The 13,846-nt window shown below is 35.0% G+C and overlaps 1 protein-coding gene across 1 annotated transcript; it reads right to left on the reverse strand.

The window, feature by feature from the left end:
* Window positions 1–931: 931 nt before the first annotated feature.
* On the reverse strand, window positions 932–10,137 carry LOC124359726 (mitochondrial import inner membrane translocase subunit Tim22). The gene is made up of 4 exons (XM_046812701.1): window positions 9,747–10,137; window positions 7,704–7,894; window positions 2,214–2,286; window positions 932–1,079 (listed from the first exon to the last, which is right to left on the reverse strand). The coding sequence occupies exons 1-4, from the start codon at window positions 9,970–9,972 to the stop codon at window positions 1,000–1,002; spliced, it is 570 nt and encodes a 189-aa protein (XP_046668657.1). The 5' UTR covers window positions 9,973–10,137; the 3' UTR covers window positions 932–999.
* Between the last annotated feature and the right edge of the window lie 3,709 nt (window positions 10,138–13,846).

Consider the following 13,846-nt stretch of genomic DNA (forward strand, 5'->3'; position numbering starts at 1 on the left):
TGTTAAAAGAAATTCCCTAACCAACCTTGGATGGTTGTATCACTGTAAAATACAGCAATAATGAGATCTTACTTAAAGAGGTCACTGAAACAAGCAGTTGCCTTGGGGTTGATGTACAGGTACTCCTGCATAGGTTTCTGTATGTATCTATACAAGATAATGTATAGTAGAGAATTAAGTTGCCATGTTTTTAAGAACTGCTAAAATCACATCAATAAATAAATATGGCAAGAAAGGTGGTCATAATTTATGAACTTCAAAAAGGAAGTGTTATTTAAACAAGTTGAAACTTGGTACAAAAATTGATCTTATAAATATCTCGGTTAAGTTCATAAGCCAGCTTTCTATGCCGTTTTGTTCAAAATGGCGGTGGTTCAAACTTTAAAAATTTCACAACTCTGTTATTTTTGGATATAAAAGTAATTTGTAATGTTAAAAAATTTAATTAACATTTTGTAATAAACAATTTTTGTCTCTCAATCGCTTTCCAAATTTTGATCACTTTAAAATCCCATAAACAATTTTTATCACCAAGAACTGTTAAAACTAATACAAACTTGGTATAGAAATTAAACTTATAAATATATTGGTTAAGGCCATTGACCAGCTTGATACACCATTTATTCCAATATGGCGGCCTTTCAAATGTTTAGAAAATTCACAAGTGTTATTTATAAACCTACACTAAATATAAAGGTGTTTTGGAATGCATATAAGATTTTCTAAACCTTTGTTATAAACAAGTTTGTTTTATCTCACATTGTTTTCAAGATATTGAGTAAATGTAAATACCATGAAAATTAATCATACTTCGGTTGTCAGAAAATCTACATACTATATTTCTTCCGACTGAGCCGGGAGGACTATTTTTGATTGTAATTAAAATATAAAATTCATACTTAATGGGTATAAATGAAAAATTAACAACATGAACGACTATAAAACATTTATATTACAGATAGTACAGTCTAAATAATATAACCTCACATTCAATAATTATTAACTGTGCATGTAGTAGTCGATCAATGTGGAAAATGCGGCGAATCCTGCTGCGCCCAAAACAGCTGCTTTCACTCCCGCTGAAAAGTGAAATATATTACAACGGTTTACAACGTAAAACACACTGCAACTTAAAAAGTTAATTTAACCAATTTTTAAATACCTACATAATTAAGTTCATGGCTTGGAAAACACGTCATTGGAAAATAAAAATATATATTGTACTATATGTAGAACATATTTGATTCAGTAAAATACCCACATTTTAGCTTATGAAAGTATGTAGTACTAATTACATTGGTGAACTGTAGAAGTGGATTAGTTGGTGTGCTCTTTTGAACAAAGTCGGATACTTGAAACTGTTAGGCCTTCATAAATTACTTGAGTTCTTTTTCACTTCAAAATTAAATATTATATCAATACAATAGTAATAAAAACTAAAATTAAATGTTGTTACTATAACTATGGCTCAGTGAACTTTGTATAAAATTAAAAATGAACAAAAAGAAAATATACTGACTAGTTTACAAAATAAACATATCACTCTACAGTTATGCTTAGGTTTGCAGTTTTTGTAGTACGATACTTGTCAAACACGAGTTAGAATGGAGTCCATATTTGCGTGGGCCTAGGCCTAAAGGTTGTTATTCAGCCTCATTGTCATCTAAATCATGATCACTTACTACACTTTCGTCCTCAGAAATAGCAAAATCAGGATCAATACCATCATTGTCACTAACAAAATCAAACAGCAAACGCCTCAGCTCGTTGACGCCATTTCAGTTGAAAATAAAAATCACTTTACATGTTTCTTGTTATCAACTAACTAATCATAATACATCTGTATCTATTCCTAAACAAACGAATTTAAAACAAATATTTAATCAAACAGCAGCAGACTACAAGTTGTTTAGTCAGCTAAAAATAAACACTACGCAGGTTTTTGCAAACAACTATGCATCGTAATAATGCAGAAAGTGAAACCATAGAGAACCAAAGTAACTTGTGTCTGATTATTTAAAACCCTTCACAAGATCTACAGAGATGTTAAATTGAACAAATATGACTCCGATTGACTGTTTTTGGTTAGATATTCATGTTGGCATAGATGTTGGACTGAACCCAGCCTTAGACCAGAATGGCAGAGATAGTAACGTCGGACTGAGTTCATCTATGGACCTCAAAAAGGTTAATTACAAATCTCTTTATATTACCTCTTAGTCCAATCAATCCTCCAGTAACTCCACCTGCGTATGTTCCATTCCTCCAATCAGATTTCCCCCTATGCTGAAACAACATAAATTTATAAATGACAGATTGAAAACACTTTTATTTATTGTTTGATAGTTATGCATACATTAAACTTAATACTGTAGTTAATACACAAAATAATACCTAACTATTTGAGCTCTGTACATATTTATATTAATAAGTCATCTACTATGAGTTATTTTGGTGAGAAATAAACTGAATTTCCATACCTAATTCAGTCAGCTGGTATTTTGAATTGTAACATTTCATTTAAAAGAATAATGCACTATCTTTAATTGGTATAAAAGGTTGAGTTACCATTTCACAGAGCTGGTGATGATTCGTCTGTTCTCTCACATTTCTCTCAATACATATATGCCCCTCACGCTTAGAAAAAGTGAGGCACATTTGGTATACAAACTCTGTTTGAAACTAGTATGTCAGCACCAAAGTCCCTGTATAGTTATATATAGCCCAATTAAATGCATAAATCAAGTAGTATTTTTTAAGGAGGATATTCAGTCATTTTGTTTAGGAGTGGTGTTTATTTATGCTGCTATCATTAGGTCACATTGACTGATGTATATTATTTAGTTAAGAATAAGCATTCATTAGTTTATGGTAATGTATTGAACAAAATTCTGAAATTTTCTTTCACTAAAGACTTGTAAATCATACTACTGGGTATCAATCCAATTTTGAAATCAAGAGCAATTGGTCCAACTTTATTTTTTGTGTTTTGCTACATTTTTTATTTTATGTTCATTCTTCAGAATTTAATTTCAAGTTAATAGGATAAACATGTGATAAAGTGTTACTGACACATGTGATAATATTACAGGTTAAGAGTAAGGAAGGACCATGTGGCTCTAAATTTACTTGTAATTAACTGCTCAATAACTTATATTGAGTGGAGTGTTCAGGAAAATTCTGAACTCCTCATATAGAATGCCCAAGTATCAGTAATATTTTAAGGAGAAATGATGAAATATTAAAAGAGGTGGATTATATGTATAACATGCCCAAATCTCATTGGTTCAGATCTCTAAAATACAACGCCCTCAGTAGGTTAGATATCTCTATCAATACCACAATTATTGCACAAAAACAATCACTAAACAATTTTAAAACTTCAATGTCAATTAAAGTTTTGGTATTTATTTACAATAGCGTGACCATGGAAAATGGACTTTTTTTTCATGGGTTGGGCATTTATAGCCAAGTATTATTATCACAGGTGCATATAAACTGGGGGGAAAGTATATTATTGTATTATATTGATGCCTTTCGGGCATTATTGCGTTAAGGAGCAGGGGCATCACGTGATCTGGGATTCGACTTTTGCAAGCTCGAGTTAATTTTTTTTCTAAAAGAGCAAGCAGTGCGGAGCACTGCGCAGCGGGCAGGCATCGTTGACAGGATTAACGTACTAGTCAGCATCATTTCAGTAACTTATCACTTACCTTAACCTCCTCAGACCCATGCAACAATGAGTGAAAATATTTAAAAATCACTGTTATATTCTGATTTTAGATATTTTTTCAGTAAGAAAAATATTTTTCTAAACTTTTATTTATTACACCTAGCTAAATTAATTGATGTAGCTCATATGCGACATTGGGTTTTTAAGTGTGAAATAATTACAGCAATTCCTTGAGTTACAAAATGTTTTATTTTGCCTATATTTCTTTATAAAAAAACATAAAGTTACATTTCGTGGTATGATTTGAAACAGTTGCGATCTTTAGTAATACAAAAGGTGCATTTTACACGTGGTGCACTGAAAGCGAGCTCGGTTACTTTTACAACCAGGCATCCTGCACCGATAGCATTTTTTCTGCATCAGGTATTGTGGGTAAGTGGAGAGCCATTGTTGTCCTAAGGTCTGGCGGGGGATGAGGAAGTGTGCGCTTCTTCTTCTTCTTCTATGGTCTCTCATTGTCACTGTCCTCTTGATCAGATTCCACTAGCTCGTAGACTGCTACAGCCCGTGAGGTTGAAGAGTACACTAAATGTTCAGCTATTCTTCTACGAAACTCAAAGGAATCAAGCTGATCACGTCTAGGAGTGGTTTGTTGTTGTTGTTGCCTTCTGTAGTAAATCCAAGCTGCCACTAATGCAAAGTCAAATAAATGGAAGATGACTCGGACAGTCCACTTCCTAGTCCTCCCGGAGATTCTGTAAAAGCTGATCAGGCGATCTAAGAGATCAATTCCTCCCATGTTGGCGTTAATAGTTTCTAATGGAAGATGGACGGCTAACGTCAACATAGACTTTGTTCTTTTTATCCCATCTGTGACAAATATCAGGTGGAAAAGTACCTTCATTTGAAGAAGCTACTATTACTGGTTTGTTGTCGTACCATTTTACCACACAAATTTGTTCATCATCCCTTACAACTTGATCCCAAGACCCTCTACCTGCTCTCAACAGTTCAGCATCTGATTTGAATTTTATTCCTTTGGGATCCTCCTAAGATCCAAGGTCCCAGTGGCTTGCATTAATCTTTCAGAATGGAGCAAAATCAAGTAGGTAAACAGAAGTAAAGTAACGATCTATGTACAAAATAGTGCCTGCGTTGAGAGTTTTCAGCTAACCGCATTACAACCTTGCCTCCTATATTCAAATCTGTGCAGGCAGGATCATTGGTAATACTGTCACCAGCGCCTTGGTACAGAAAAAAATCTAAAGGGAGTCCATCAGGGCTGGCAGAAACAAAAATTTTTAAACCACATGGATTTGGTTTTCCTCGAACTACCTGGCGGGAAGGACAGCTACCCCAGAAGGGAACCATCTGCTCATCAATCGAGACTTTAGAGGATCTAGGGTTGGCAAGACACGCTTGTCTGACAGTGTTCTATTAAAGGTTGTACCTTCCAAAATTTATTACTTTTCCTAGTCTCATCAGAAATCAAAGCATCATCAACCACTTTGAGGTTTCCTTCTTATTTTCTTCAGGTGATGTCTTTAGCTCTTTTCCGTTTTTTTTCAAGTAATTTTGGTTTACTCATTGTACTTATTAATTCGTAGACGAACTCAGGTATGTAACTTTTATAATGGTCATAGGGATTACCTGTAATTACATTTTCATCCGGGACATGCTCAGGTGCTGGTGGCAAAGGTTCAAAGGATTCTTTATGCTTCCAAATGATTCTCCTTGGCCTAGGGGTTTCTTCTAATGGATCTGTGGGTAAAGGTGGCTGTAGATCTTCTTCCACCACAGGACTCATCTTCTTCATACTCTAGTTCTTGCAAGTTCACAGGTGTAAAATGGTTGGATCAGCATCCGAGTCATCAGAGTCGTAACCCTCGAGGTCGGAGACATCGTCCCGGAGTACGTCGATCAAGTCTCGGATGTGACTCGTCACAAAGTCCTGAAAACACGTAGAGTACATAAAATCATGCCTAAATAAATGAAATGTAAGAAAATAACCAGCCTAAAGTTTTATTTCAGACAAAAACTGCACATAACATAGCCTATTATAACTCTGAACATTGCAGATTAAAAGCCCAATGTAGCAAATGCGCTACATTCCCGAAAAAGTTAACCTGAACCCTTGAACCCAGTGTAGCGAATACGCTACATCATTATTAAACTGCACAAAACGCAATAAATTACCATAACAACTGTATAATACTTGATATTATCAAAAACCTTATATTTTTACAATCAAATAGATAACAAACATTTTGGATTAACAAAATATTAATGTTTAATAAATTAAAACTTACCTCTGCGAGGACATGCTTGAAGTAAAACTGTTGTGCAAGCTTCAGGTGTGGCCCACTCCGGTGGTGGAGTAAACTAACATAACCTTAAAACCACTAGTACTGTCGTGTGCTGCACTCTTTGAGGAATACAGTGAACTAGATCAAATCTTGACTACTACAGATACCAATCTTACAAAAATTAAATATGGTAATGTCTCGTATACGCTACTCCAGGTCTGAGGAGGTTAATGAACATCCAACACAAAGGTGTGCCATTACCACTACTGAACTAGGAGGTTAAGAATAGACACGGAGGAACAAAATAGTTCAAAATGGCGTCCCTTCTTTATTTGAGAGAGCCGCGGAGTAATACCAAACTGTCAAATATGGATAGTATTGCCAGAGGTACTATCAAAAACAGAGTTTTCAGAGGATTTCAAAAAATCATAACTCCTTTGATTTTCGTTGCCGACGAATATTTTCTTCACTATTGTTTTCAGGAAAAATTGTAGTTTTCAGGAAAAAAAAATGAACATACCTTTCCATGGTCACATTATTGTAAATTGATACCAAAGTCTTAATCTGATAGTCTAAAGGACAGAACACACATACCCGCACTGCACCCAACACTTGAATTGGCCAAGTGTTTGCCGTCAAACGGTGAAAGAATTGCAGCATGGTATTTAACAAAGTCCACACATTTCTGCAACGGATCGTCAAAGCCACACGATGCCCGCACGGCGGGCACGGTGTGGTCTAATAGCGTCATCTATCATGGATATAGAGTTATAATAGATAAAGCTAAAAAAATGGAATATTAAATGTTTCTATTGCACTTCTTGCATTAAGAAAACTTACTTTTTAACATTCCATTTTAACATTTTTTACGGTACTTTGGGATTATACCGACCACACTAGTATGAAGAACACAAAAATAGAAATTTATAGAAACAAACATGATAGAACGAAAAAACAACTCTTCAATTACAAAATTACAAACTTACAAGCATTTCCAGGTATTGTTATCGGTATTGTTGTCGCTGTTATCTTATCTTTCTCGAGAATCCTGATTACGGCAGGCCGCGCGGCATCACGTGATTTGCACGGTACATAATTGCCTTTCCATTACAATTCAATTTATATTTCTGATTAGCCCCTCTAGAATTTGATATTTTACTGATAGGTACTATCTCGAGGGATGTTTTTCTTTCGTCGACATCAGCGCGGGGCAGCACCGAAGGTGCTGTCAATGCCCGCGCTGATGGCCGGAGGCACTCGCATTTTGGGTGGCGGAATGTGATCAAGAATAAAAACAAGTTTTTAGTGTTTTTTTTAATAAAGAGTTTAGTTTGGTAAATGATTGTTTTTGTTGAATTTTTGTGTTTGGAGAAATGTAGAGGTAAAACACGGAAGTACAACAAAGCGATGCACCAGCTGAACGGGCGGCGAGACTGCAATCACGTTATCTACTAGACGCTCGACTTTGACCTCTGTCTGAGGATGGGGAGGGGTTTGCGATAAGACAATTCCTGTTTTATATTGACGAAATATTGTTCTACGCTAATCTAGTAATCAGTAGAAACGAAATGTGAAATAACGATTCATGTCTGGGTGTGGTCGGTATAATCCCAAAGTACCTTTTTTACTATAGGCAAATAAGTTACATTTTTAGGCTTCCTTGCAGTTCAACATTCCAGCCTATGACTTATACACACAACAGAAATTGCACATGGTAAACTTACTGTCTCTATTGCACATTCAATGGCTGAGAACATCGCTCCGACCATGGCAAAGTTTTTGGCATAGCTCAACATGGTTCCCTTCATCTCACGCAGAATTTCTCGTGCAGTTTGTGTTTTGAGCTCTTGGCCTGGGACTATGGTTGGATTCACACTTGAAGAGAACAAGCCCAAAGCTGCCCCAAGTCCAAATCCTAAATATCAATGGAAATTAAGAATTTCTGACATCATACTTCCTATACAAAGGAGAACAATGATAAGATACACAGTTTACACTTTAAGTGTTAATTATGTCAAACAAATTTATTTGATATACGTATTCTAATACAAGTTATAACTAGAAAGTAAGTTCTATAGTGTTTATTGCTGTTCACTCAATGTGATTGCCCTTAATACCAAGTGTTTAAAATTTTTAAAGAATTATTAAAATTGTAATCCATTTATTCGTTTAAGACAATTCTAAAATGATTCAAATATAACAGTATCTGTTTATATTTAAAATGTAGCCTCAAAAAGTGTTTGATATTAGTAGTAAGAATGAACACCGTACATTCTTCTGTTCAGGACGACAATAGCAAAAGGTTAACAATGCAAAACAAATATTCTGCCACTCTGCACGTTAAGTTCACAATTACCTTTTGATTTAGATGTTCACTTATCAAAATGAATAAGTCATGTTATAATCTTAAATATATTTGGGGTAGGGTACGATAAGCGGACCCGGTTTTTTATATCGAAATTGGCAAACGATATTACTTAATAATAACCATCGATATAATGAATCGATACTGATTAATTATTTTGAATTATTATCTTAAATAGTCTATATCAACGGCTGTAAACATTTAATAATACATGTACGGTAATATTTTAATTTTACATAAGCAATTTTAATTTTTTTAAATGGCAGTCAATTTTAGAAAACTACAAGACATTGCTTTAAAAGATGATGACATAAATAAAATATATTGTTTTTGTGGCTTCAACATGTTGGACTCGTACCAAAAACCCCATTATGTGAAATTTGTGGGAAAGAAACAACTATAACTGTGAGAGGAGGAAATATGGTCGCTTTCAGTTTTCCTAATTTTTGTTATAATAATTTGTTTGATCACTGTAAATATTAAATTCATATTTTAATTTAAAACATATGATTGTTATCGAGGACTATAGATACTTTTATATAGATTGATAGCCTAGGATTTGAGATGCGAATATTAGGTATCAAAGACTACATTCCTCTCATAAAAAACCGGGTCCGCTAATCAGTATCGATTGATTATATCGATGGTTACGATTAAGTAATATCGTTTACCAATTTCGATATAAAAAACCGGTCCGCTTATCGTACCTTACCCTATATTTGTTAATACAAATGACTAAAGTTAACTATTATGTCAGTTTCAGTAGATTATATCGAGAGATGTAATTACATGCAATATAGTTTATAAATATTGATTTAATAAACCGGGCCCTTATTGTATCCTAACCGTTAATTTACCCTGCACTTCATTTGAGACACTGTCAAATGCCTTCATCAAATCACATAGTGTAAGGGCAATAGAAATGTGGAGTTCAGAGCTTCTGTAATATTATCAGTCAACTCCTTGACTGCACCTGTTGCTAATTAACCATTTTTAAAAGACTATTGATTAACAATGAAGTCTTGGTTTCCCTCAAAGTAGTTGTTCATCTGAGTCTTCATAACAGTTTCTATTACCTTAGCAAAAACCAATGTTGGTCTAAAATTGGCCAAGTGTTTGTATTCATCAATGCTGCTCCTGTGACCTGAGTTGCTTGGAGCAGCAGTGATATTGAATAGTTATAACAAAAATTGTTGACCATAAACATCTGCCACCGTAATAACCGATAGATCTATTGGCTAAAAATATTGCACTGACAGGTATATCAGTTATCAATATAAAATAACATGCTTTATTTTATATGTAGGCTACCACTAATAAATAGTTATTACATAATTACAATCGATTTTGACATTCTACATGCATTCAGATCTAATAACAGGCCTAGTCAAGTGTTACTTACCTGCTACACAGCTCATGGTAGTCTTAAATGCACAACTTTCAAATCCAGCTTCAATAAGTTTTTCTTCATTGGTCTTAATTACAACAGGGCCCATGGTTCTAGGAATTATTATATTTTCTCTATACCTAGTATTGTTACCAATAAAGTATCTGGCTAGGTTATCCAAAAATGGATCATTGTGAAACAAAGTCTGATGTTCAGATACAGGTTTTGAATTATCTTCCATTTCTATAACTATTTTTAATTAATTAAAACACAATTGGCAAATGAAATTTAGTAGTCTGATTCCACAAATTTACTTAAAATGTGATGTTACTAACAATAAACAACAAACCTAACCTAATCTCGCCCATTACAATAACAGTGAATAACATTGCAAGCAAACCAAAATCATTAAACACAGAGTGTTATTATATTTCATTTCAATATGTGCCAGAGAGTAGTATCAAGGAGTATGAACATCACGTAATATGTATTTTGTAGATGCCGATAATTATGGTTTAATTTTTAAACAATGACAAGTTAAGTTTACAACCATGTTGTTGACTAAATACTTTATAGTGAACAGTGATAATTATACAATGTACTTTTATAAGCTTTTAGGCAATATTGGAGTTACTTTGATCTCCTACAGTATCTTTAAAACCATTGTTATTATTTGTATATAACAGGCTGTTTGCCCTGACAAAATAAAAAAAATTAGGGGGGTGTATTTTTTGTGTGTACATAGCTGTCCTCACATAAATAATGTCTTTAATGTCTTTATTTGGCAAGCGTTCATCAAAGTTGCAACTTTGCTTTTCATGACAACTCCTGTTAAATATACAAATTCAGGATATTAAAATTAGAAAATTTAATACATTTACAAATCAAAATAACTAAAATTTACCTAGACAAACATTTTAAAACACTTTTTTTAAACCTAACAAGGCTGAGATTTTTCAACTCAGAGGGCAAAGCATTGTACTTAGCAGGTCCAAAATATCTAAACGCTTTTTTTCCCCGTCTCCAATCTTGTCCTTGGCAGGTGCAGTAGGCCATCCTGTCGAGTAACTGCGCTTATTGACTTCATGTCTAAAAACCAGTTTTTTTCTTAGATATTCAGGTTTTCCCCGTCTGAATAGTTTTGTGCACCAGCTTGACCGTCTGCAGATTATAGTAATCTGTTACTGATAGTACCTTAGCACTTAATCTATGTTCGCTGATATGATCAAATTTTTTTAGTCCGTAAACAAATCTTAGAGCCCTATTCTGCAGACGGGTAAGAACCATCACATTCTCTCTGCTTAAGCAACTAGCAAAAGTTGGAAGAGCATAATTTAATTGAAGGGAAAATAACTGATTCTGACGATTTCTAATTTTGAAGCAACCGGCAAAATTGTACACAGCTTAGACAGACACTTCAGTTTGAATATAACACTTTTGCATATGGATTCTACATGGTAAGAAAAATCGAGTTCGGAGTCAAAAGTGACACCAAGAATCCTTAGAGTACTGCATGCAGTCAAAACCCTACCGTTAACGAATATTCTATTATTTACACACCACTACCTCTAAACTGACCATTCAAAGACGAGCTATTTAGATGCAAAAAAGAACATTTATCAGAGTTCAGTAGAAGGCCCATGATCATCAGACCATATCGTAACTCTGTCTAAGTCATTATTGACTTTTTGAACCGCTTCGGCTATCTCAGATGGGCGGAAAGACAACAACAGCTGCGAATCGTCAGCATAAGAATTCAATAAGCAGTGTCTCAACTGATCCTTCAAGTCTGCGGTGTATAAAAGGAAGAGAATCGGTCCCAGGCAGCTGCCCTGGGGAACTCCAACAGATCTAGGAAGAGCAGATGACAGCTGCCCGTTGACCTTAGTTCGCTGAGTTCGTCCAGACAAATACGATGAGAACCATCCAACTGAAGCTTCACTAAATCTATAAAACTGTAGCTTTGCCAGGAGCAACCCAAAGTTTTACCGAGTCAAAGGCCTGCGAGAAATCCAGCGCAGTCATCAAGCTCTCCAAAACCCTTATCTTTAGCTGAAAGTATATCATCAGCCACATTGAGTAGGGCTGAACAAGTGCATAAACCCTTGCCGAAAACCTGACTGAGACTCCGGCAGCAATCCCTCATGCTCCAAAAAACGAAACTAACTGTTCTGAAACGACTTTTTCCAAAATTTTGGAGATGACAGGTAGGATTGATATTGGCCGGAAATTTGAGGTTGAAGAAGGATTCTGGGTTTTTTTGGAAGAGGAATAACAATGCTCTGCTTCCAGCCTGTTGGAAAAGTGCCAGTTCTCAACGACACATTAATCAGGTGAGTAATAGCACCAATGCAATAAGGACCAAGACCACGAAACCATATTTATAGAGATTCCATCAACGCCAAATGCGGCACTTGTCACGCCATTCATCAACTCCTTGACTTTACCTTCTGACACAGGTGAGAAACTAAAGGGAGAACTTATTTCCTTTGCATGTATTACTCTTGAAAAATTCGAGTTTATCTGTGCTTACTTTCATGCTAACCACCCATAGATGAAAAGTAGTTATTCAAATCTTCAGGCCCAAAAGAATGATTCTTTACTTTTTGTGGACCGATGACACCACCAGCTTTCAATGTATCCCAGAATTTTTTAGGATTTTTCATATCTAAATTATCTCTAAAATACTTTCTCTTCGCTGCTCTTATCGCCACATTTAGTTCATTACGAGCCTTGCAGTAAGCGTTTTCTAGAGGTAGGAGTTTTGAAAGAGAGATAATCATTTCTGAGTTTGTTCTTTCTTCGTGTCAAGTGTTCAACATGTAAGTCCCTCCAAGGAGATTTCTTTTTTGTAAGCCTTTTCCTTACCATAGGCGCACATTCATCAAAGACATGGAGTACATAAGGTATACAGGTCTTAATTCTCTTTTCCACACTCTTTCGATACAGCAGCTGAAGTTGATAAAGTGATATACTCAGGCGACACCAACATTGATTTATCTGAAGGAAACGAAACCAAGTATCTCAAGCAATAACTGAACTCTTCCAATACTATCCAGCACACTAATGAACCTGAACCAACCAGTCACTGCCAATTCAGCAATTTAAAGAGATCAAAAGACTGCACAATTATTGCACGACACACGTGTATGCTGATGATTTGCAGCTACATTTCTCCTACAAATCTAACTTTGTGAGTGTTTACATTTCGGAAATCAATGCTGATCTTAATAGCACACACAAATTAACGACTTTTTGCCGGGATGTGGTTAAGGAGTGATTTACACGCCAGCACAAGTTTAATATTCCTACTGTTGGTCTCGAACTAGGCAAGAAAGGGTTCAATTACTTTGGACCAACAATGTACAACTTCCCATGTAGCATAAAACAAACGACACCCACTGCCTTTAAAAGGAAGTAAAAGTTGGCATTACATTAACTTCTTTTGTGCCAGTGTGCAACGTGTTTTATATATTATATAGCAGTGTTTTATATATATTGATATATAGTATTATATATAATAATATTTTACAATTAATTATTAATGTATTTTTGTTTTTTCCTCGTTTTATTAAACTTGTTTTATTCAAAATATAGTATGTAGTTCTTAATCACTGCAACAAACTACGGCAACGGTTGCAAACGAGTGACCCGCGGCTAGAATATAACTGGACAGTGACACGTCAGTCTACGGTAGGTGGAGAGCGTATAATACCTGCGGTAAAAATAAGTGATGATTTAATTGACGAAAAATCTACAAAAAAATTAATGAGATTACTTTATTGAAAACTGTGAAACGGAGAATAGATGAAATGTCAGAGAGTGTAAGAGGCCGTAATTACTGTTACCGTATAACAAAGTGAACACTTTCTCTGCAGTTTCAAGAAAGCACAGATGTGGCTGCCCAGGCTAATTCGGTCGTTTTGAGTGCAATGGCACTATTGAGGAAGAGATGTATTGCGAGCTTTTGTCCATAACGACTGTGGATTATATTTACAAATATCTTGACAAATTTATAACCGTAAATGAAGTAAATGTGTAGGTTTGACAACTGACGGCACCCAAGCTGTCTGGAATTAATACTGGTTTAGTCACCAAAGCGAAGTCAGTTGTAC

Source organism: Homalodisca vitripennis, chromosome 4, assembly GCF_021130785.1.
Source record: "Homalodisca vitripennis isolate AUS2020 chromosome 4, UT_GWSS_2.1, whole genome shotgun sequence".
NCBI lineage: Eukaryota > Metazoa > Arthropoda > Insecta > Hemiptera > Cicadellidae > Homalodisca > Homalodisca vitripennis.

Excerpts from the sequence above, each read along its gene's own strand:
- LOC124359726 (XM_046812701.1), bottom strand. The coding sequence starts at position 9,972 with ATGGAAGATAATTCAAAACCTGTATCTGAACATCAGACTTTGTTTCAC. Across the intron at positions 7,895-9,746 it reads TACCATGAGCTGTGTAGCAG|GATTTGGACTTGGGGCAGCT; the intron begins GTAAGTAACACT and ends ATTGATATTTAG. Across the intron at positions 1,080-2,213 it reads AGGATTGATTGGACTAAGAG|CGGGAGTGAAAGCAGCTGTT; the intron begins GTAATATAAAGA and ends TTCACTTTTCAG.